Consider the following 22,801-nt stretch of genomic DNA (forward strand, 5'->3'; position numbering starts at 1 on the left):
AACATGCTCAGAAAGTTAATACATTATCATCTTTATTATATTTTTTAATAACAAAAACAGTACAAAAACATATTTATTAAAGATATGATTGGTTTCAAGGGTAAGACAGGTTCTGGTGGAGTAAGAGAAGATACTACATGGTTTGAATAACGCTCTGCACATATGACCCAAAGGGAAATGAATAGACAAACAGTTTCAGTAACAGATTAATCCAAATTGGTGTGGATGTAGCCTACTTTTCTCATCGTATGAAAACGGGCTTGTTAAGTCACTAGATCTACCGGCAGTCCAATGAAAGGATCCTCTTGTAAATCCTCAGACGTTTACAGTATACCTAATGCCCACTAATAGAGATAAAGAGGCACGGTTGAGCTGCTAAAGCCTGGTAGTCAGTGACGTCAGTCCATATACCGTCAGAGAGGAGGGGGCTTGCAACCCAAACCTTCAGACAAAACTTACAATAAATAAAACGGGAACATTTGCAGTAAAAATATAATCTCACACAGACAGAAGTCACACAATATTTGTTCTAACATTCATTAGCATGTAGCTAGTTAACATTGAAATATTCACATATTAACTAACGTTAGGTATCTGAAATGAAAACATTGTAATAAAGCTTAAAGACTCCCTGCATTGGTCATGCATGTATGGTGTGCACTTTAGACTACCATCTTAGATATAAATGTAAATGTTTACATCACTTTATTTTACATCATAGTTGATATGTACAGCAGGAATCTAATATCTTACTCAGTAAAAAAAGATTTACACATCAGCAGGCTCAGGCTCAGTCCTCTGAGTCTGTTCCTCCAATAACAATGCAGTCTCACTCCTCTGAATCGGTTCCTCCAATAATAACACAGACTCAAGCCTCTGAGTCTGTTTCTCCAATAATAACGCAGTCTGAGGAAAACCAATAGCTTCACTGTTGCGCCGCATCAGGGCATGGCCCCTCACAGGGTACTGCATCTCTGTGAAGGTCAGTGATGCCACCGTGATGGAACAGCGGCCCTGCACCTTGAAGCCAGACTTCTGGTAGAAGGGAACCAGGAAGTCCTCGCACATGAGCACTGCACGGCGCACATAGGGCAGGCAGCGTAGGTACTGCAGGTAGCGCCACATCAGGATAGGGCCCTTGCCCTGCTGCCGGAAGGTCCGGTGGACCGCCAGCACATGGATATGAACTGTGGAACCTTTGGGCTTGTGAAGAGTTAGGGCGTCCTGCAGCAAAGGAAAAATGCAAATGTAGCTCAAGTAGAGTTAATTCAATAATATGTACAGTGATGTGATACAGAGCACCTGATTTCGAAAAACTATCAGTGAGCTAATAAAAACACAGTAAGATGACCTATGAATCAATAGGAAATTATATAACATCATAGAAGGTGTCTTACTAGGGTGAGTCTGTCCTGGTCCCATTGGGACCCAATGATGAAGGCTACTAGTCTCCCCTCCTCAAACCAGCCCATGGACAGCTCTGGACACAGCATGAGGAAATGACGCACCTCATCAAGGTGGAGCGGGCAGTCTCCTGACACAGAGATAAAGGCTGGCGGAGGAAAAGAGAGACACACGTTTTCATCATCTTTGGACTCACTGTATTTAAGAGTGCCAAGGCGGATCCGTATCAGTGCATTAAACCTATAAAAAGGGATTAATACAAAGTGTTATGGAAAGGAAGAGACAGACTAGCGCGCCCAGTCAACGTGCGTAAAGCCCTGTTGGCACGAGTTTTACGCGTGACTTGAGAAACCCCTGATAACGCTCATACATTGTATATTCGTGGCATTAATGCATAACACATGATACATACACACATTTATAATTGAATCAATGGACAATTTACCCTCTTTCTCGATTTCGAACACGCTGATGGCATCTTGAGTGTTGAGCGGCCGGAACTCGCTTGCTGGCAGTGTGTGTCTTCTTTGGCGCCCAGGAGAAACAGAAGGGGATAGGCGCGGTTTCAGGAAAGGCAGGGCGCCCACTAGAGACATTTTACAACTTTTATAACTCCAGTTGGATTACTTCGATATTCTTCTGTTCCTTCTATTGTTGTTTGTTTGCACAAGTCTTCTCTCTTGGCTGTTACACGAAGGTTAATCTTCAGTTTCCTCCTCTTGTTGGGTCAGCCTGTGCACAGATGACCAAGAGGGAGTATAATCCGTATTTATAGGATGTGGTCCATGTAGATGTGAGTCATTTAGAATATGAATAGTACGACGTCGGTGCTCATGAATGAAATATTAGAATTTGGAGCGAGGGAGAGTGGAGAGCAATTAACTAGAACCAGAAATTAAGCGACCTGAGGTCAGCTGCTTTACGCACAAATGGCAGTGTTGTGACAACCTGTTTATTAATTGCCTAAAGAATTAATGTAACACAGAATAGAGAATTAACACACTGAATGTAATGCATTTACAATATGTTTTTTCCTCGATATTTTATTTTCGTCATGTGCAGATACTCATATGCAGATACTCTGAAATTATATGGTAACCGACAAGAGCACTGTAACTGAAAATAACGTTGCTTTACTTACCTGATGCAATCTCATCCGAACACTCTACCTGCCTTATTGTCTTATCTCACCCTCTCTTTATCTCCTCCCTCCTCTCTCTCTTGCGTGCCCTGAAAGACGTCCACCTCTTCATTATAAAGCCAGTGACTATTACTATGTCACGTGACAGATTATAGAAGTTGTTTCCACAACTCGGCGTATTAGCTTCTATCGTCATCCCTTGAGTTTGACTGACACATGGCAAAGTGGATATTCTCCTGTATATTTGGGAGTAGTAGGCATGGAGTAGGCATGGAGTAATTGTGGTCAACTCTTGCTCCAGCCAGGTTCTCTATACCGGTCTCCTTAGTATAGGCCAACAAATGATATTATTTAGTGGTTACTCTCTCAACAGGTGGATATTTAGAATGGGTATCCATGGTTAGAGGTAGAGAAGCTGTCAGCAGTACTGACATTGGAACACTGCTATCATAAAGATACAATTATTCTGGTCCTACAAGCAGAACTTTAATACACCCTCAAATACACAACACCTGTAATGGACAATATTAACCACTGGGTGATCATTTTCACTTTATATAAAAACTATTAACATTGTTGATGCTCTCTGGAAAAGATGGCTGCTAATGATGAACAAGACAGAACTCTTGAAGAATTTGGGGATTTTATTACCATTCAGACAGTCAATACAGCATGATTCATGTATTTTAGTTGTGGTTCTTACTAAATGAAACACTGGAAAAATATAGATCTCTCTCCTACACGGTAATGATGACATAAAAAATGACATGAATGCAATGAGAAGACTACAGCAGTATTTGAATATTAATAACAGTACTATGATGTAGTCACTCCACAGTCCACCCTACCAGCCAAGGGTACAGGACAGAGAAGATAACAGTACTATGATGTAGTCACTCCACAGTCCACCCTACCAGCCAAGGGTACAGGACAGAGAAGATAACAGTACTATGATGTAGTCACTCCACAGTCCACCCTACCAGCCAAGGGTACAGGACAGAGAAGATAACAGTACTATGATGTAGTCACTCCACAGTCAACCCTACCAGCCAAGGGTACAGGACAGAGAAGATAACAGTACTATGATGTAGTCACTCCACAGTCCACCCTACCAGCCAAGGGTACAGGACAGAGAAGATAACAGTACTATGATGTAGTCACTCCACAGTCCACCCTACCAGCCAAGGGTACAGGACAGAGAAGATAACAGTACTATGATGTAGTCACTCCACAGTCAACCCTACCAGCCAAGGGTACAGGACAGAGAAGATAACAGTACTATGATGTAGTCACTCCACAGTCCACCCTACCAGCCAAGGGTACAGGACAGAGAAGATAACAGTACTATGATGTAGTCACTCCACAGTCCACCCTACCAGCCAAGGGTACAGGACAGAGAAGATAACAGTACTATGATGTAGTCACTCCACAGTCCACCCTACCAGCCAAGGGTACAGGACAGAGAAGATAACAGTACTATGATGTAGTCACTCCACAGTCCACCTACCAGCCAAGGGTACAGGACAGAGAAGATAACAGTAGTTCAACACAATTGCAATTACTCCACTCAGATGTGTTGAGACCGGTTGTTTTTTATACATATTACATAACAGTCACTAGGGTCAGCCAGGGTCAGCAATGGATGTCCGCTTGTCTGTTCGGTTGAGGAGAGATGGTACTCAGTATACACAGTCTAGCATGAGCTACCGTACCTGAGGTGATTCAAATGCAGGTTTTTGATATTCAGATGGAAATATGATTAGGAATTGATTATGAACTGATTGTAGTTGAATTCAAAATGGCTCGTAATTTTTTTCATAACCTGGATACCAGTATGCTAGTGAATCAATGCAACCAAACATACAAAGAATGAAAGTGAGCTATCATAAGATTTTATACAGTACTACTGTTGTACCATAGAAACACATGTGCAAGTACTTTGTCAGAACTTCCACCATTTGCACTGCAATGACTGGTTAAGGTAAATCCACTAGGGGGACCCCTTACACTGCATAAAGAGCAGTGAGGTGTCCCAGAACGGCCCACATTGAAAGAATTTGCATAGCTAATCTCTCAATTTGGATATGTGCTTAAACTTGTGTATGCATGGTCTATGACCTTGTCAACACCACCAGCAGAGCCTGACAAATGAGGATTATGTAGGTAGATAGGTATGTATGGGGTAAAAGGTACCATACAGTATGTTTAATATTATTATAATAAATGATTTATCCTGCTTCCAGTCACTTTCTCTTAATCCCTGCCTACATTTTCCTATCTACCTCAAAACTCCAGTATCTCTGACACTGTATATAGCTTCCTCTCTTCTTTCTTCTTTCTTGTGTTTTCCCCCCTTGTTTATTTATTATACTTATATATATATATATATATATACTCAGTATACACAGTCTAGCATGAGCTACCGTACCTGAGGTATATAATACTGCACTGTTGGGTAGGGCTTTCAAGTTAAGCATGTTGTGCATGTGACAAATGAAACTTAAACTTGTATTTATCTAAAGGCATATCAAAGTCAGGTACAGGCACAGACATGGAAGATCGAAATCAGAATGGGAGAAGTTAATGTTACATCTGCAGTCAGCATACCTTCAGGTAGAGTCATTTTAAGCATCCTTTTAGATTCATTATACAGTACATTAAAACCCTTCCACCCATATGACATTTTGAGCCAAACCAAACCAAGTGTGTGCTCTAGGATTAGTTACACCAGTAATTGTTATATCTCTGGGGTGAACCCAACCTGGCATGAACTGGTGCGAGTAGAACTGATGATAATGCTCACATTTGCGCTTGTCTCTGCTCCAGTGCACTAATGCTCCTGTGCACTAATGCTCCAGTGCACTAATGCTCCTGTGCACTAATGCTCCTGTGCACTAATGCTCCTCATCTCCACCCCGACAAGAAAAAGGCCCCAGTAGAGAGCGCAGCACTCTGGCCTGGTCGCTCCAACTCTTATTGATGGAATCAATGTGCAAAGCCCACTGACCCATGCAGTGCTGCGTAGTGCAAAACCATGTTTCCCTTCTTAGTGTGTGTTTGGACAGAAAACAACATAAATATTTATATTATTTTATCTACAATAAAACCGTTCATAAAGATCAACAATGGTCCTTTTATCTTCAACTGCTTGTAGTTCCATCAGCTAGTATTATTCATTCACCCATAAAGCTTCAGAATAAGGACACATTAGGTGCTGATGGCTCCAACATCTTGTGTAGGAGGAGGGAGTACAACCTTAACACAGCTAGAAGGGGTCATATGTAGCAGACGAGACCATCCCCCTCCTTGCTGAGTGCTCCAGATCTGAAAGGGAGTGTCAAGCCTGTGTGTTTGTGTGTGTGTGTCAGGAAGAAGGTGGTCCAGGAAGCATGTTGGTTTGAGCTGCAGCAGCAGCAGGGTAGGAGACAGGCGAGATATATAAGAAAGTAACCTCAGCTGGCCAGGTTCCTGAACCTCCATGCTGCTTTAACACGACCTCACTAGCACCTAACCCCTTCCACCCCATCCATTAAACACAGAGGTAAAGGAGAGGTTTTCACTGGTGAGAGGGAGAAGAGTAACCTAATATCATTGGTGGAGGTTTACAATGCTGCCATTCTCCAATGTTGTGCTTCTCCATAGAGAACCTACATCCATGACTCGAACAGTATATCCTGAGGGGGGAAGGCCTTCATGTCAGGCCTGTGTCTCATCCTCCACAGAATGATTACCCCGGGGCTAGATAGCGGGGCGTAGAGCTGGTTGCCTGCCACATCCTCGCGGGACAGAAGAATGTGCTTCTCTTCACTTGTGTCACACTAATAAGTGTACACAAGGTACTCCACAGCCATGGGCCCCTCCCTACTAAACACACCGCTCACAAAACACTATCATACACACACACTCTTAGCTGAGACCAGCCAGCTGCAAGAACATCCATGGCTTTGACCCTGAATGAAGCATGGAGAGGAAAGGGAGGGATCTCTAAACAACAGGACACAGAGATAGATACTGAATGTATCTGTAGAAAAAAAGAGGGGGGATTTTCCAAAGGCTGATATAATGTCTTTGGCACTTTGTATATACAGTAGACAGAGTAAGAAAGGGAGCGAGAAGTCAGAGCTGTGGGGAGGACAAACTCTCTGAGTAGATTCTCAGCCTGAGATGAGCCTGGCGATTCCTTCATGAACCTGGGCCTGTACTGGCCCGTACTCCACCATCTCCCCGTCCACAGTGATTGCTCCCTCGGGGGACAGAGGCTCCAGGCGAAAGGCCTTCACCCTCTCATACACAAGGTGTGGGCAGCCAATAGCCAGGTGCCCCCCCTTCTCCATGGTCATGAAGAGTGTGAGCAGAGCTAGCCTGGAGATGCCTGCACGCACATACAACAGGTGGATGAAGCCGTCGTCTGCTGCGGCCCCAGGGGCTGCAAACAGGTCCTCAGCCAAGTGGGACTGGAACATGGCCAATACCAGTACAAAGTCTTCCTCATTCACTACTGTCCAATGATCAGGCACCGGCTGCTCCAGGTCTGCTAGGAGCGAGTCGGGAGGCCCCTTCTGGTTGACTGGTTGGGGCTCGGTCCTCATGGTTGTGATGGCAATGTTGGAGGAGTTGTGGGCGGTGTTGTGGTTGGAGTTTGTGCTGTGGTTGGAGTTTGTGATGTGGTTGTGGCGAGAGTTCTGATTGGGGGAGCTGTTGGGCCCACAGGGTAGAGAGGAGCAGAGGGAGGAGTTCTGGGGTGTGAAGGGAGGAGCAGGCAGGTATGCCAGCCTACCTTGATATACCTTGAGGGAGGCCAGGCGCATCAGCGTACCCACCAGGAATCGCATGGGGCCAACAAGGCGGTACTTCTCGCTCTCAATGTCGACGTCGGCCACGAAGCCCCAGGCCAGGGAGAGGAAGGAGAAGATGCGCTGGCTGGAGGCCAGGTGGACAGAGACCAGGTCCAGCTGAGTCACCAGGCCTTTACACAGCAGGAAGCCACAGCTCAGCAGCAGCTCCTTACCCCAGGCCGGGGGAGACCTGCAGGGAGTAGCAGTCAGCTCACAGTGGACTGAGGCAGTTAGGTATCAGTCTGTGGTTCAATTGAGCCGGAGCTACTCCTTAACTTAAAAGTAATGACCCTAACCCTAACTCTAGAATGGTAATACATTGTACTTACAGCAGTAACCCTAACCCTCGCCATAACCCTAACCCTAGGTTCATGTCCACAAGCCGGTTAAATCCTAATCCCATTGTTTTAAAGTAACTGTCCAGTGAAAATCTCACTTTTAAATTCATATTCTGCTAACTCATACCCAAATAATGTTGTTGACTCGTCCTATACTCGTTTTTGTGGCCGAAGTACAACTAGGAGAAAAACTCAATAGTGACTGTTTCAAAAATGCTTGCCATCTCCTCATAGAGTATGATGTCATACTCCTGAGGAGGATGAGCTGGCCAATCAGCAGTTTACTCACATTAATATTTTTAATGACCGGTACACTGTACACCCACACCATTCTGTTGTTGGGGTATGCCCACACCATTCCAACACAGAAAAGCTGTTTTTAACATTCTTAATTACATTTTTTGGGAAGGAACACTATTTAACTCATATTGTACATAATTATAGGTCATATTTCATAGAGATCTGGAAACGCTGGACAGTTACAGTACTTTAAACATAACCATCTTCACTGTCTGACTGTAAGATAACGGGGTTAGTGTTGAACTGGGGTGTGGACATGAAGCTAGGGTAAGGGTTGTGGCTAGGGTAAGGGTTGTGGCTAGGGTAAGGGCTGTGGCTAGGGTAAGGGTTGTGGCTAGGGTAAGGGTTGTGGCTAGGGTAAGGGCTGTGGCTAGGGTAATGGTTGTGGCTAGGGTAAGGGATGTGGCTAGGGTAAGGGTTGTGGCTAGGGTAAGGGTTGTGGCTAGGGTAAGGGTGTGGCTAGGGTAAGGGATGTGGCTAGGGTAAGGGTTGTGGATAGGGTAAGGGTTGTGGCTAGGGTAATGGTTGTGGCTAGGTTAAGGGATGTGGCTAGGGTAAGGGTTGTGGCTAGGGTAAGGGATGTGGCTAGGGTAAGGGTTGTGGCTAGGGTAAGGGTTGTGGCTACGGTAAGGGATGTGGCTAGGGTAATGGTTGTGGCTAGGGTAAGGGTTGTGGCTAGGGTAAGGGATGTGGCTAGGGTAATGGTTTTGGCAAGGGTAATGGTTGTGGCTAGGGTAAGGGTTGTGGCTAGGGTAATGGTTATGGCTAGGGTAATGGTGTGGCTAGGGTAATGGTTGTGGCTAGGGTAATGGTTATGTCTAGGGTAATGGTTGTGGCTAGGGTAATGGTGTGGCTAGGGTAAGGGTTGTGGCTAGGGTAAGGGATGTGGCTAGGGTAATGGTTTTGGCTAGGGTAATGGTTGTGGCTAGGGTAATGGTGTGGCTAGGGTAATGGCTGTGGCTAGGGTAATGGTGTGGCTAGGGTAATGGTGTGGCTAGGGTAATGGTTGTGGCTAGGGTAATGGTGTGGCTAGGGTAATGGTGTGGCTAGGGTTAGCTTGGTTTGGGTTGAACAGGGGTGTTAGGGTTAGGGTTGTTCATAGGTTGCAAAGCTTTATTCAACTGTGATAGATATCTGATGTTATACAACTCGCTGTGTATTTTGTTGTTGTTTTTCTGTTGACGTTGTATATTTAGGGGGCTCATATTTCACAAACAGCAGTAATAAAAGCGGTCCAGACACTACCTCAGTAGTAGTCCACTGAATTTCCAGTTGCTCTAGAACCCATTACATCACTCCATTAAAAGTAGCTATCAGCAACTGTCAAATAATGACTCTCCTTGGACTTTATGAAGTGTAAAGCTGAAGCAGACACTGTCTCTCTCCCTTGTCTCTCGAGAAATGTGCCTAATCTGCCCAGTCAGATAATTACATCCATAGAAAGGGGATAAATCACCTTCTTTGTCCAGGCCAGTTTTCCTATTGCTTTCCATTCTACTGTACTCTATCCATTTAAATGTCTCATTAGTGGACTTACTTAGTGTAGTGGTGGACAGAGGCTGCCAGGGCGTTGCCCGAGCCCCCTGGTAAGATGCCCAGTGGGGTCTGGATGGCCTCCTCCCAGTCCTCTCTCTCCAGAAGACCATTCAACACCTGACCGGACAGGCAAACACACACAAACAGCATCAGGCCACGACCCTCCAACTGAGAGTTGTACCCCACAAACCACACGGCTTATTCAAACAGTCTTAGGGAAACTTTAGACAAGTTAGCTATGCTGGAAATGTGTTCATGCAGTGTCTATACTTTTGGCACCTCGAACAGCAGCCCGTCTCCTGACAGGATGACCAGAGCGTCCCACTGTGACAGATCAGTCTCTCTCACCAGGTCCCTCGCATGGTTCTGGTGCTCTATGGGAGACAGAGAGAAACGCCATGAGAGAGAGAGACAGTGAGAAGGAGGGAGGAAAGAGAGCGAGAATAAGGTCCGAGAGATGGCCTCCCTTCACCAGAAGCCCCCAGGGAGGGATCAGTGGGATGGGAGAGAAAAGGGATTCAATTTCCCTCTATCAGTCCATACATATCATTAGACCGAGCAGTGGCTATTCAACTGGCCAATGGCAGTCTTCAAAGCAGCAGGACTTAGTGCAAACATCTGCCATTGCTGTGATAGTTGATGTGACGACTGGGGCCGACTCTGTTTGTTTAGTGGAGTTTTATTGGAGATGTCCTTGAGACAGTCGCACTGCAGGGGCTCTTATTGGATCCCCCCTAAGCACACTGTCTAGCACCATTCTGCTAGCTGAGACTTGTGTTCTGCAGCAAATATCAGCTCTGCTAAAGGCAGCACTGTGTTTGGTTGTTATTGCAATTGTGTGTCTCTGTGGGTGTGTCTCTGTGGGTGTGTTGAGGCATTGTCATCACAAGGGCATTACTTTTCTGCTTGAGTTACCGTATGTGTTGAGGTTTGAAAAATGACCAGAAGACATTACTACATCCACCCCCCCTCTCCTCCTCCTCTTCTCCTCCTCTCCTAGCATAACATTTACCTGTCCCCTAGCCCTCCCTCACCCACTGAGTTTCCTTTAAGTCCATGCTGTTTGGTATGTATGGGAAGACTGAGAGCGGAGTGATGTGGTCCTGTGCTATCAGGCAAAAGCAGAGGGAGGCTGCTGCGGCTGACTCAGCACTGCTGGTTGGAGGCTGAGGCTGCACTTCCCAGCCCTCTCCTTATTCACAGGGTCACTGCCACACACAAACACACATAGGCAGGAGCTAACTCAACATCTCTTGACTTTCTGAATTTTACGTAATCGTCTCTTCTGATGAGCTATAGCTTGGTAGCTACTCTCTATTAATGTGATATGAACCAAGGTCCCTTTTGTGTTAGGATGATACCGCATGCCCAACATAACATTTTTTTGCTCTCAGTTCCTGAATACATAGCTACTTGAACATTGAACTGTTTTCCACATGAGCTCCCTCAGTTTCTGAGGGAGATACACACATGCAGGTGCACACAAGCACATGAACACACACCACAGAAAACCCCAGATTCACCCCCTCGCTGAAAGACGATCCTCTCAGAGTGCCTTAGTCCTCTGGCATAGACTAGTAGGTGACATGATAGTTCTGCAGGGCTCCATTCCCTAAGTGGAGGCAGGCAGGGCAGCGAGGTGGCGCTGGTTAATCCACTCAGACAGGCTAGCTACAGTACCCAGGCAGGGCAGCGAGGTGGCGCTGGTTAATCCACTCAGACAGGCTAGCTACAGTACCCAGGCAGGGCAGCGAGGTGGCGCTGGTTAATCCACTCGGACAGGCTAGCTACAGTACCCAGGCAGGGCAGCGAGGTGGCGCTGGTTAATCCACTCAGACAGGCTAGCTACAGTACCCAGGCAGGGCAGCGAGGTGGCGCTGGTTAATCCACTCAGACAGGCTAGCTACAGTACCCAGGCAGGGCAGCGAGGTGGCGCTGGTTAGTCCACTCAGACAGGCTAGCTACAGTACCCAGGCAGGGCAGCGAGGTGGCGCTGGTTAATCCACTCAGACAGGCTAGCTACAGTACCCAGGCAGGGCAGCGAGGTGGCGCTGGTTAATCCACTCAGACAGGCTAGCTACAGTACCCAGGCAGGGCAGCGAGGTGGCGCTGGTTAATCCACTCAGACAGGCTAGCTACAGTACCCAGGCAGTGGAGGGGAAACCGTGCTAGCTGAGCGCTAGCCAAGAGAGCCTCTGGTGACACATATTCTACCAGCCCCAGCTCCCAGCATCGTCACGCCGAACGTCGGTAATTAGCCTGCCTTTTTTCATCACCATGCAGATGCTAACCTTCCCCATGTCCCCTGGGACTGAACTCACTCTTTCTCCTCTCTCTCTGTTCTCTCCTTTTTCAGTTGTTTCAAAGATTAAGAAGGCATTGAACAACTCATAGGTGTCTTGGTGATGGTTTGTAACACTGGCAGAGATAGTTTCTTGTCAGCTATACTGGGTGATGGTGAAGTATAGGTGGTGGTGTTAATGTGTAGCTGAAGTGATTTTTAAAAGTCTTTCTGGCTCCTTGGATTGTTCCTGCTGCTCAAAGATACCTGACTTTTTTTCAGTGAAAGGTTATGCAGAGTTCAGTGACTTTGAACTCATTGCTACTGTTAGTGAAAAGCAGTTGAGAGTATATAATACTGGGAGCAGGGGATCCAACAAGGCAGTGCAGAGTCAAACACTGTGTGTGTGTGTGTGTGTGTGTGCGTGCGTGCGTGCGCGTGTGCATGTGTGTGTGTGTGTATGCAATCAGGGCAGTGAGATAATAGGGTTCAAGCAGGTAGGTGTGTAAGGGACTGAGTGTTGACCAGTGTGTGTATGGGACTGACCAGTGACCAGTGTGTGTATGGGACTGACCAGTGATGACCAATGTGTAGGGGACTGAAGCCTCGGTGAGCATGGGCTCGATTTGCCCGGAGAAAAGCTGGAGAGCCTGGCCCCGCCCACTCTGGGGGTTCACCAGAACCATGACCCTGCAGGGCCGCCGTAGCTCATAATACTTCACATCTGAGAGAGAGTGAGAGAGAGAGAGAGAGAGAGAGAGATGAGAGAGAGAGAGAGAGAGAGAGAGAGAGAGAGAGAGAGAGAATAGGAAAAAAAGAGAGCAATAGAGTGAGAGATGTAGATAAACAGAAGAGGGAAGAAGGAATAGTTTGTGAGTTGGTATTCTCAAGCTGTCAAGGGAAGAATTGCTCCACTTAATTTTCTAGTATCAAGGAAACATCAATCATATGACTCTCCATTGTCTTCCAAAATGTTTTTCTGACATCAATCTCAGACATGTCAAACAGGTTATGAAAGGAGTCTCTACCCTCTAGATCCCTTGGCAGAAAAACAGTGTTAAAAAAATTGCATTAAACAGTGATGCCAAGGGCAGTGACACCATTCACTCACAGATGGTGCTTGACGTTATTGTTTTTGTGACCCACTTATTTTCCCCCAGAAATGTAAGTCTAACAAAACATATGCCACCTCAAGTCATTCCCCTAATGTTGAAGTTGAAGATATGCTCCAGAACTTTGGCGAATACTAAGTATTTTTTAAACCTCCCGCTTTGGGCTGGATGTGTCAATCTGCAGTTTTGCCTAAATTAGCCACAAATCCCTAGTTTGAAAGCAACAGTTTTTCTGTGCTGCGCTATTGTCCCTACATTTTCCCACAGGTGGGCCAGCCCCATAGCAATTTGAGTTCCAGCCAATGAGCTTCAGCCCCTCGCAATTTTAGTGAAAGCTAGCAAGATGCACACAGAGCAGAGCGAGAGAGAAAGCAATGACGTGGTGCACATATCTGCACATAAGTGAGGTAGTACACCATTTTCGGGGACCACTTTTGGCTCATGAGTGCTACTTTCAGAACTACTGGCTAAAAAGTATACACAAGTACCGGAGAATTTCTTTAAGTAATGCTACTCTGTTATGATCTGTCTGGTTATCTTTAGAATTATCACCAGACACCAACGGAATAATTCAAAGCTGGCAGAACTTGTTCAGATGTTGCAGAGCGCCATGAGAGATCATTTCAGAGACAGTAATTTTTAACTCAGGATGAACTCCTAGCCTCTGATACTGTAGTTACTATAGATGCCCTTGTCTTTCTGCACAGGGGACACTGTCTTCTCAGAGGCCATAGTAAATCATAAGAGAGATTTAGGGCTGTCCCCGACAAAAACAAATCTTAGTCGAGAGTCGTCTGTTCTTTCGACCAATAGATTGTTCCAAAATTACAAACATAATTTTTTCCATTTATAGACACCCTATGTTTGAATAAAATCAACTATATGCAGGCTACTTAGCTTGTCTGATGCTTTAAGCACTGCGATTAAAAATTAAGACACACAAATTACTGAAGAGGAAGCCAGAGATCAATAAACCTAACCTGTTCCTGACCCGACCCTCCTCTTCTCGCTGCTGCTGGGCTTCGCAGATTCTGCCATTATGCTCCTGAAGTTGCCAGTAATAGAATACACCAGCGGTTGGCAGCCTTTTCCATTTGGAGTGCCAAGTTATCATACCATTTCTCCTGATCTGCGTGCCAGTTATGATTTTCATATGCACATATTCATGGAACAGTTTAATTTAATTTATATTAAAGTCCTCATGTCTCAAAATCAATGTCATGTAGTTAATCACAATTCTATCTAAATGACAATTATTAAAATAAAAAAATTACTTCTATTGCCATTGCCAATATGTAAAAATATCCTGGGCTCTCAGAGTTTCCCAAACAGACAAACATGGTGGTGGCAGCATCATGGTTTGGGCCTGCTTTTCTTCAGCAGGGACAGGGAAGATGGTTAAAATTGATGGGAAGATGGATGGAGCCAAATACAGGACCATTCTGGAAGAAAACCCGATGGAGTCTGCAAAAGACCTGAGACTGGGACGGAGATTTGTCTTCCAACAAGACAATGATCCAAAACATAAAGCAAAATCTACAATGGAATGGTTCAAAAATAAACATATCCAGGTGTTAGAATGGCCAAGTCAAAGTCCAGACCTGAATCCAATCGAGAATCTGTGGAAAGAACTGAAAACTGCTGTTCACAAATGCTCTCCATCCAACCTCACTGAGCTCGAGCTGTTTTGCAAGTAGGAATGGGAAGAAATTTCAGTCTCTCGATGTGCAAAACTGATAGAGACATACCCCAAGCGACTTACAGCTGTAATCGCAGCAAAAGGTGGCGCTACAAAGTATTAACTTAAGGGGGCTGAATAATTTTGTACGCCCAATTTTTCAGTTTTTGATTTGTTAAAAAAGTTTGAAATATCCAATAAATGTCGTTCCACTTCATGATTGTGTCCCACTTGTTGTTGATTCTTCACAAAAAAATACAGTTTTATATCTTTATGTTTGAAGCCTGAAATGTGGCAAAAGGTCGCAAAGTTCAAGGGGGCCGAATACTTTCGCAAGGCACTGTATTTGCCACTACTAAAAAAATCTTGGTCAAGCAACAGCCTATTGACCAAACAATCGACCAATCGACTAATTGGGGTCATTTTTACAGAGATTACACTTGTTTGTGGTTATGGTAGTACTTCAGACGCAAATTAACTCTGTCAGACATTATCAGTACCGGATCAAGGTTGGCAGTTGAGCATTATCCTCTGAACCCTGCATGTGCCACATGCGGTAGCAACTACCCACCAGCGAGTGTGAGTCCGGTTCTGCTGGGCATTGGGACCGGTCCCATGGGCCTAATTGGACCCCTGGGAGCAGTGAAACAGCCATCGCGCTGCCCAGTAAATTCCATCCTGTAGCCTCATGCCAACAGGACTGGCACCAGTACACCCTTACCCTGCTGTGCCACTGTCCCTCCACACAAGGCCCCTCTGTCTGGTTCATGCCCAGTGCCGTCTGGCCTTCCCTGTCCCTGCCCAGAAATCCAATTACCAGCCGGCTGGAGTGGCACCTCCTACTCATTTGGCTCCTGTGCAGGGACAGCAGAGGTACCGAAATATCTCAAAGTGAGGTGTGAAACCATCAGAAAGAGCAGTATTAAGACAGTATCAAAACACAGTCTTGCTAACTCTTCCCCATTCATACAAAGGGTTGACATTGTATTTTTTTCTTCACATTACACAATGTGGCTTTTATACACAAAAGGCTATGACTACATGTCTTTCAGACACAATGGTACATAACTTTTAGGGTCCGTTTTTCCACTCAAGTGAGGTCAAATGAGCTCTATAAAATGCTCTCAATACAATGAGCCAAATAAAGGCTTCGATAAAACAGTTCAGGGATGACAGAACAATCGCTGCCTCCTCAGGGGTCAAAGCCAATGCTGTAGTCCTTGTGCCTCAAATACAGAGGCGGTTTAACATCCTCCCCTGACAGCTTGTGAGTAGGAATTCAGCACCGCCTTTACCACCACAGAACATGAGATATTTCCATGTAAGCAATATCATGCTCTGCTGTATTCTGCTGTGTTTCCTGTCTCCTGACTACTTCAGTCTCCTGTAGCAGTACATTAATGGTTGCTTGGGGCTAAAACTAAAGACGCAATCTAGACGTTAGTCTACTCATTAACTTGGTAACGTTACTTTCAAACATAGGGCCTCCCATTGCTTCAGCTCCCAGAAGCCTCAGAGTATATGTCGAGGAAGCATTTCCATGGTTCCTGGGTCAATAAGAGGTGTTCTCACAGGTGATCTAATCAGTCAAAGACTGGTTATCATTATTAGGTCTATCTTGGGTATGGAAAACATATTGAGTTGACATTAAAAGAAGTGTACGTTTGTGCACCTATGGACTGCAACTAGAAATACTGTACAGCTCTGTGTTTCACTTATCACAGGAAAAAAAACTCCTTCACATGGATACAGCACGAAAGCAAAGCTATCCGAATTGAAGTTGGTTATCAGAGCTTGATAGTTACAAAGGTTTCAGTAGCAGTCATACAGGGTTCATTATAGCATTGTCTACACCTTGCGCTAACATGTGATCTGATCAATATGATCCAATGTGATCAAGGTTTGTCGTGTCTACACATTGTATTAAAATGTGTCTCTTATCCGTTCACTGTGTCCGCATTGTGACCAGATTAGCTGGTGCCTCCCTGTAAACAAATTATTTGACAGATATTCTTTCAAAATAACATGAATGTATTTATTTTAAGACAATTACTGGTGGCATAAATCAATGGTGGTATCTGTCAATGATGTTTGAGGCTGGTATAATGATAATTGAAATAGTTTGACCATTGGAGATCTGTTTACACTTGACTGATATCCAGACACAATCCGTGCCTGACTACCTCAGGAAGATCTGATTACAATCAAATCACAATGTGTCTTTTCATCGTCTACACCTGTCTAAAAATGTGGGCACAATCAGAATACTGACAAGTTCAGGACACAAGGCGCATGTTAGAACTAGGTATGAACAGGGCTTCTGTTTCAGTTGGTTACAGAAACAGTGAGGACCCTAAATGAAGAGCCAGCTCAATCTTGTTTTTGATTTAATAATTAAAGCTTTGATGCCCATTCCCTAAGTCATATTTTGTAACATGCTGCCCAGAGTCATTTCTGTGGAAACAACCTCTTAGGTCCTGTGTGTGTGTGTGTGTGTATGTGTGTGTGTGTGTGTGTGTGTGTGTGTGTGTGTGTGTGTGTGTGTGTGTGTGTGTGTGTGTGTGTGTGTGTGTGTGTGTGTGTGTGTGTGTGTGTGTGTGTGTGTGTGTGTGTGTGTGTGTGAGGCTGTGGTTAAGGGCCTGTGGGCAGATGTGACCCTGACTCATGCTGAAGGGCTGTCTGACAAGCAAGCTAGTGTGTGTGTTTCTCTGAGGAAAAGGGTAAACAGAGAGGTGGGGTGGCTGAGTAAGTGTGAGTACTAACAAAGTACTGAGGCTGGGATCAAATTAACGGAACTGATTAACTGATCAACTTTGTTGTGTATAATCAATATACTACTAAAGCAATAAATATAGTATTACCAAACACATGAATTTAGAACATAATATCTCTCATTATGTCCACACACTATTGCATTATTGCTTTAACACATCAATATAAGTGAAAACTAGCCAGAACACTGAGGAAAACAAAAGACAATGCTGTCTCAGGTGTCCCCAAGGTGTAACACTACCTCCATGACTCAGACATAGCTGGCATATCTGCAAACAAGCTTGAGTGAGTCCAAGATTAGGGTTGGGGGTTAGACACCCAGCCCACAGAGGTAGAGCCAGGGGCCCTGACAGCCTGTCACAGGCAGGCCTGTCTGAGGGAGCAGAGAGGGAGATGAGGGCCCCGGGGGAACATCCTGGCTGGGGTGAGAGGCCACTGATGTAGCAGGGGCACCGTTCAGCTCTTGTCTCCATCACTGAGAGACACTGTGGCGCCAGCAGAGCATTGGGCCGTAGGGCGATATCACAGTGACAGATACATACCCTCTCTGTGGAACACACACAGAGAGACAACATTTTGACTTTTTAAAGCTAATTTCCTGCAATTTTATACATTTTGCCATGGCTTATGTCATGTTCTTATGCTGTCTGAGTGACTCAAACATTATAACAAAATCAATGGGGGCCATAACATTTTTTGAATTTTAGATTCTCCCAGAGTTTCTATTTTGGTGATTGTTAGTTATCAAAGATGATCTTATTTAAAAATATATAGGTCCATTATCTTTTCTAAATACTTCATATCTGGTTTTAGTCGTTTAAGTTCACACTGAAAACTTTTTACCTTCGTGAAAGTCAAGACTGTCAAAAGTAAAAAATGCAGACATTCATTTCATGGTACCTCTAAGCATTGCAAATAGCAGGATATTAACTTCCATGGCCTTTGATGTGCAAAGGTACATCACATTGTTTGAGGATTTCATTATTTACACCTCATTTAGTCAGTTACTACCTGGCTGTGACAAGAACTGAATGCTAGACTGCAGATACTTAAACACATACTGTGCAGTTCTTACCCAGTCAAGCTATGATTGAACCACAATATACTTTTTTTTAAAGGAATATCTAGCATCTACAGTTTCAACAAAATGATGTGGTATTACGCACTGAAAGTGTCTGATAGCTTTCCCTAAACATTAACCTTACAGCAAAAAAAGCAATTGCCTTCTTAATCCAACCTATCCAGCTGCATCACCAGATAAAATGAAATGAATTAACATAAATATCCCTTCAGGGATTAGTCGGTCCCTCTGACTTTCATACACCCTCTAGAACAGGGATTAGTCGGTCCCTCTGACTTTCATACACCCTCTAGAACAGGGATTAGTCGGTCCCTCTGACTTTCATACACCCTCTAGAACAGGGATTAGTCGGTCCCTCTGACTTTCATACACCCTCTAGAACAGGGATTAGTCAGTCCCTCTGACTTTCATACACCCTCTAGAACAGGGATTAGTCGGTCCCTCTGACTTTCATACACCTTCTAGAACAGGGATTAGTCGGTCCCTCTGACTTTCATACACCCTCTGACTTTCCTACACCCTCTGTCCCTCTGATTTTCATACATTAAGGTCACTCCCCTCACCTGGTTGTCTAGGTCTTAATTGAAAGGCAAAACAAAAACCTGCAGACACTAGGCCCTCCATGGAATGAGTTTGACAGCCCTGCTCTAGAACAAGGAATTAATGTGGCATATTTTGTTGCATCTATTAGCGTCCCGTTACTCATTTAAAATACATAATATATTCTGTTGAATACTGTATTATTGTCTGGCCCGAATCTTGAATGCTAAAAAAAACGTATCAATTAATGATATCATTGCATTATGCAGTAGGCACTGTACTACAGATGGAGAAGCCTTCTTGTACTAGAGCAGGAATCCTGAGTCATGCCACAGTTCATCATGCTATCATGGCTATCGATAGACACTTCATTAATATGTGCGAATTGACATTTTAAAAATGTTCTTTGCTGGCTTTTGAAGTCCAGCAGGCCAGAGAGAATGCTACCAGTTACCTCTCAGGTCAGGTTACCATCTGTCTTCTTGGCAAAGCTCTGAAACTCCAACTCCTGCTGGCTCCAGGCCTAAGGTGCAACTCACACAAAGACCCTTGTCTCAGTTGCCTTGGACACCTAAAGGGCAATTCACGGGGCGACCTCATTCCTTATTCCACCAACACCTGACTCCATTTCTGGCAACCAACATTCCAAATCCGTCACTGCCAAATCAAATATCTGTTTCCTCTAGAACTATGCCACTGAGGGGTCTAGAGAGTGCCCCTAAGCATGGGCCCCTAAGCATGGGACCCTAAGCAGATAATAGGCAGGCACCCCTGTTTTATGGACAATTATCTTCACTCTGTGTAATGGGGAATATTTAAGATGAATAAAGTTGATATTCAGTTAAGATAATTAACACAATGCTTAGCATATGTACACTGTATATGTTTTCCCGTTCTGTAATACATGATTTCCAGTGCTCTATTTATGATACTCATTTGTGTAGGGGTTGATGGTCACTAGACCTGTCACTGAATGTTATGGATTGTTCTCATATCGTTCGATAGTGATTGACGCCAGAGCTACTGAGGAAACAAGGACTGGGCACACAATGACATTATGAACACTGTGTGATTCTGTAGCAGCTGACAAAGTCACTGTCTTTTATTTTGACTTCATACAAGGCTCTCGGGCTGATGTTTAGAGAATATCTGATTAATATATAAGTGCCTTCTCAGAGAAGGACCGTTAGACATTTTTTATGTTTCTATGCGGGAGGGTGTCTCCTTGTTGCAACTTAAACCGAATAGATGCATGATTGACTAAATCCTCGACAGCTCTCCCTTTTATTCAGATGGAAATTCCCTTACATTCTGCCTATTTAGGCCCTTGGCACATGCACTCCTATCTTATTTGCGTGACTGTTCTTGTCTATCAGCCTATCAGTGTTTTGTTCCTTGTCATGTTCTATGTTTTTGTGTGGAGCCCAGGAAGAATAGCTGCTGCTTCGCAAGAGCTAATGGGGATCCGAATAAACCAATAAAACCAATCTAATAATGCAATTTAATGAAGCACATATTAATGTGAGATATTTCATCTTGTAGCAATAACTTGGATAAACTCAATTCAAAATAATGTGTGATATTTTGACAGAATGTCAGCATAATATTTTGCATATGGCTCTCCCTGTGGCAACTTCATCCACACTAAATGATCTCCTAAGTGAGTGATAACTGGGTAATTAGCATCAGCAGCACTCTGTTTCATGTTCAGAACAGATTCAGTAGGGTCAGTCGGGTCTCTGCACATGGAACTAAGTCTATGACATGGACCGAAGATTTCAAAAGTAGGCATTTGAATACGGTCGTGTTGTAATAAGGTTTTTCCTGATCCAAGACAACCTGCGTAAGCACCATTAGCTGAAAAACGATGAGTTCAATCACTTGAGTACTTGGGTTCAGCAATGTTGCTTTTGCGATGACTTAATTACCCCTGACAAATTATACAGAAATTTCACAGTTGCAAATCTATGCAAATGATTTCACCCTGAGAAGGGTACCTGGCAGTCATCCTCCCACAGCAGGTAATGCTGGTTCTTGGGTGTGAGAGAGGAACAACATTCCATTTCCAGGACATTCCATTTCCTTCTCCAAGCTTACCCAGTCAGTTGGCACTTAAGCCTATCCTATTCTATAGAAACCGAGTAAGCAGGTTGTGAATTACTGGACCTTAGGTGCAGTATGGGATAAAGGTGATGGAAAGTTACCCTCACATTTTGAACTGAATCTATAAGCCCCATGTCCCTGGGCAGAGTATACAATTCCTCCTAAATAAATGAGGAAACATATAGACCCACAGTATATGGCAATGATGACAGACTTTTCAGGTTATCCATATAAAGAGCCTAAAGTTTGATGCTGTTTGGCTAAATTAAATTAGAACCTACGCCCTCATCAAACATAACTATACCAGAAAGAAACACCTGTTTTATTTCAACTATGCAGCCTTGCTTCTCACCATGTCGTCGGGGTATCTGGCGGATAGAAGCCTCTCTGATGGCACGCGCCCATCTCTCTGCCTCTTGAAGATTAGTGAGAGGGTCCTGGACCAGTGCGACCCGAAAGCACTGCTCTACTTTCTGCCGGGCCATGCCTGTGCTTATCCATCGCCTCTTGAACGGGTAGAAATAGGCTGTAAAGAACGCCCCAACATCCGCTTCGTCCTCCACTTTATAAGCCAGGCAGCCAAGACAGTCAGCTAAATGGAAAACCACCTCATCCTGTCCAGGTGACGATGAGATCTTTTGAATAGTGAGAGCACTCTCAGTCAAACTCACAGAATATCTGACCTTTGCGTTGAGCGAGTCCGTGAATTCTCCATAAAGCCCTTCCACGACACCATTGCGCTGCTGGGATGGGTCAGGTTCGGCGATGTCGTTATCCATCCCGTGGACGATGTGATCCGCAGACCGGCGTGCGGTTGGTGAGGATGACTGCCGCTGTCTGCCCCTGCCTGTTTGACTGCTGTTGGACCCGGAGTCAACCAGCTGTTTTCCGTGTTGAAAAGTCTCTCCCTAGTGACTAAAAGCGGAATCACACACTGAGAAATGAAAGTTGGACAAGGTGCCCCATGTCAGGAATCCACCTCTTCTCATGGAATATAATAAATATTTTGCATCTTGAGCAAATATTACCATAACCCATTTTGCTGCAGGCTACTGGTTACATTGTTGATCAGTTAGGCCTATTTACCGCTTTGCTATTTACCTCGTGGATAATGAATTGGCTAGGCTACTTCAAGGCCCTATTTTACCAGTAGCAAATAATACGATCTATCGATGTTAGAATATTATTTGTAGACTCTCTTATAGCCTCACCAAATGCAATTAGGTATTTTCAAACCAAGGATCTCATTTGTCTATTTGTAGGCTATATGGTCAGAATATCCCATGTTGTTCATTTAGGTCTAGACTACCGGTATATATATTTCCATTATTATTTCACAAAGTCGGATATATGCCTGCTATGTCCTGGAGTTTATTCCTCCCAGTGTGCTACACGTGTATACATGTGCACCAAGGGACACTGGCTTGCAAACAGAGGGCAAAGAAAGAAGAAAATATGTAAATGAAATCACAAATATGTATTAATAGGTGCATTCAGTGAGACAGATTGCAACCACTGATTAAAACATTAAGTCACCCAACCCAACGGCTGAGTGAGTAGACTTCCTGATATGTGTGCCAATTGAGGTCTGCTCTGGGAAATCCAAACCCCACTCCCTACTGGTCCAAGATTGGTCACATGGGTATGACGTTTTGAAATGTATAAATACCTACCATAAGC

At 44.5% G+C, this 22,801-nt stretch overlaps 2 protein-coding genes across 2 annotated transcripts; both read right to left on the minus strand.

The window, feature by feature from the left end:
- Positions 1-15: 15 nt before the first annotated feature.
- LOC109897627 (serotonin N-acetyltransferase-like) lies at positions 16-2,647 on the minus strand. Its single transcript, XM_020492145.2, has 4 exons — positions 2,546-2,647; positions 1,850-2,136; positions 1,398-1,552; positions 16-1,224 (listed from the first exon to the last, which is right to left on the minus strand). Exons 2-4 carry the CDS (start codon positions 1,998-2,000, stop codon positions 769-771), a joined length of 762 nt encoding a protein of 253 aa, XP_020347734.2. The 5' UTR covers positions 2,001-2,136; positions 2,546-2,647; the 3' UTR covers positions 16-768.
- Positions 2,648-3,169: 522 nt separating this feature from the next.
- On the minus strand, positions 3,170-22,328 carry LOC109897380 (sphingosine kinase 1-like). Its single transcript, XM_031834600.1, has 5 exons — positions 21,474-22,328; positions 12,410-12,559; positions 9,834-9,928; positions 9,556-9,671; positions 3,170-7,570 (listed from the first exon to the last, which is right to left on the minus strand). The coding sequence occupies exons 1-5, from the start codon at positions 21,898-21,900 to the stop codon at positions 6,700-6,702; spliced, it is 1,659 nt and encodes a 552-aa protein (XP_031690460.1). The 5' UTR covers positions 21,901-22,328; the 3' UTR covers positions 3,170-6,699.
- Positions 22,329-22,801: the final 473 nt, after the last annotated feature.

Source organism: Oncorhynchus kisutch, linkage group LG10, assembly GCF_002021735.2.
Source record: "Oncorhynchus kisutch isolate 150728-3 linkage group LG10, Okis_V2, whole genome shotgun sequence".
In the NCBI taxonomy this organism is placed as follows: domain Eukaryota; kingdom Metazoa; phylum Chordata; class Actinopteri; order Salmoniformes; family Salmonidae; genus Oncorhynchus; species Oncorhynchus kisutch.

Excerpts from the sequence above, each read along its gene's own strand:
- LOC109897627 (XM_020492145.2), bottom strand. The coding sequence starts at position 2,000 with ATGTCTCTAGTGGGCGCCCTGCCTTTCCTGAAACCGCGCCTATCCCCT. Across the intron at positions 1,553-1,849 it reads GTTCGAAATCGAGAAAGAGG|CCTTTATCTCTGTGTCAGGA; the intron begins GTAAATTGTCCA and ends TTCCTCCGCCAG. Across the intron at positions 1,225-1,397 it reads ACCAGGACAGACTCACCCTA|GACGCCCTAACTCTTCACAA; the intron begins GTAAGACACCTT and ends CCTTTGCTGCAG.
- LOC109897380 (XM_031834600.1), bottom strand. The coding sequence starts at position 21,900 with ATGGATAACGACATCGCCGAACCTGACCCATCCCAGCAGCGCAATGGT. Across the intron at positions 12,560-21,473 it reads CCAGATACCCCGACGACATG|ATGTGAAGTATTATGAGCTA; the intron begins GTGAGAAGCAAG and ends ACTCTCTCTCAG. Across the intron at positions 9,672-9,833 it reads GAGACGGGCTGCTGTTCGAG|GTGTTGAATGGTCTTCTGGA; the intron begins GTGCCAAAAGTA and ends CTGTCCGGTCAG.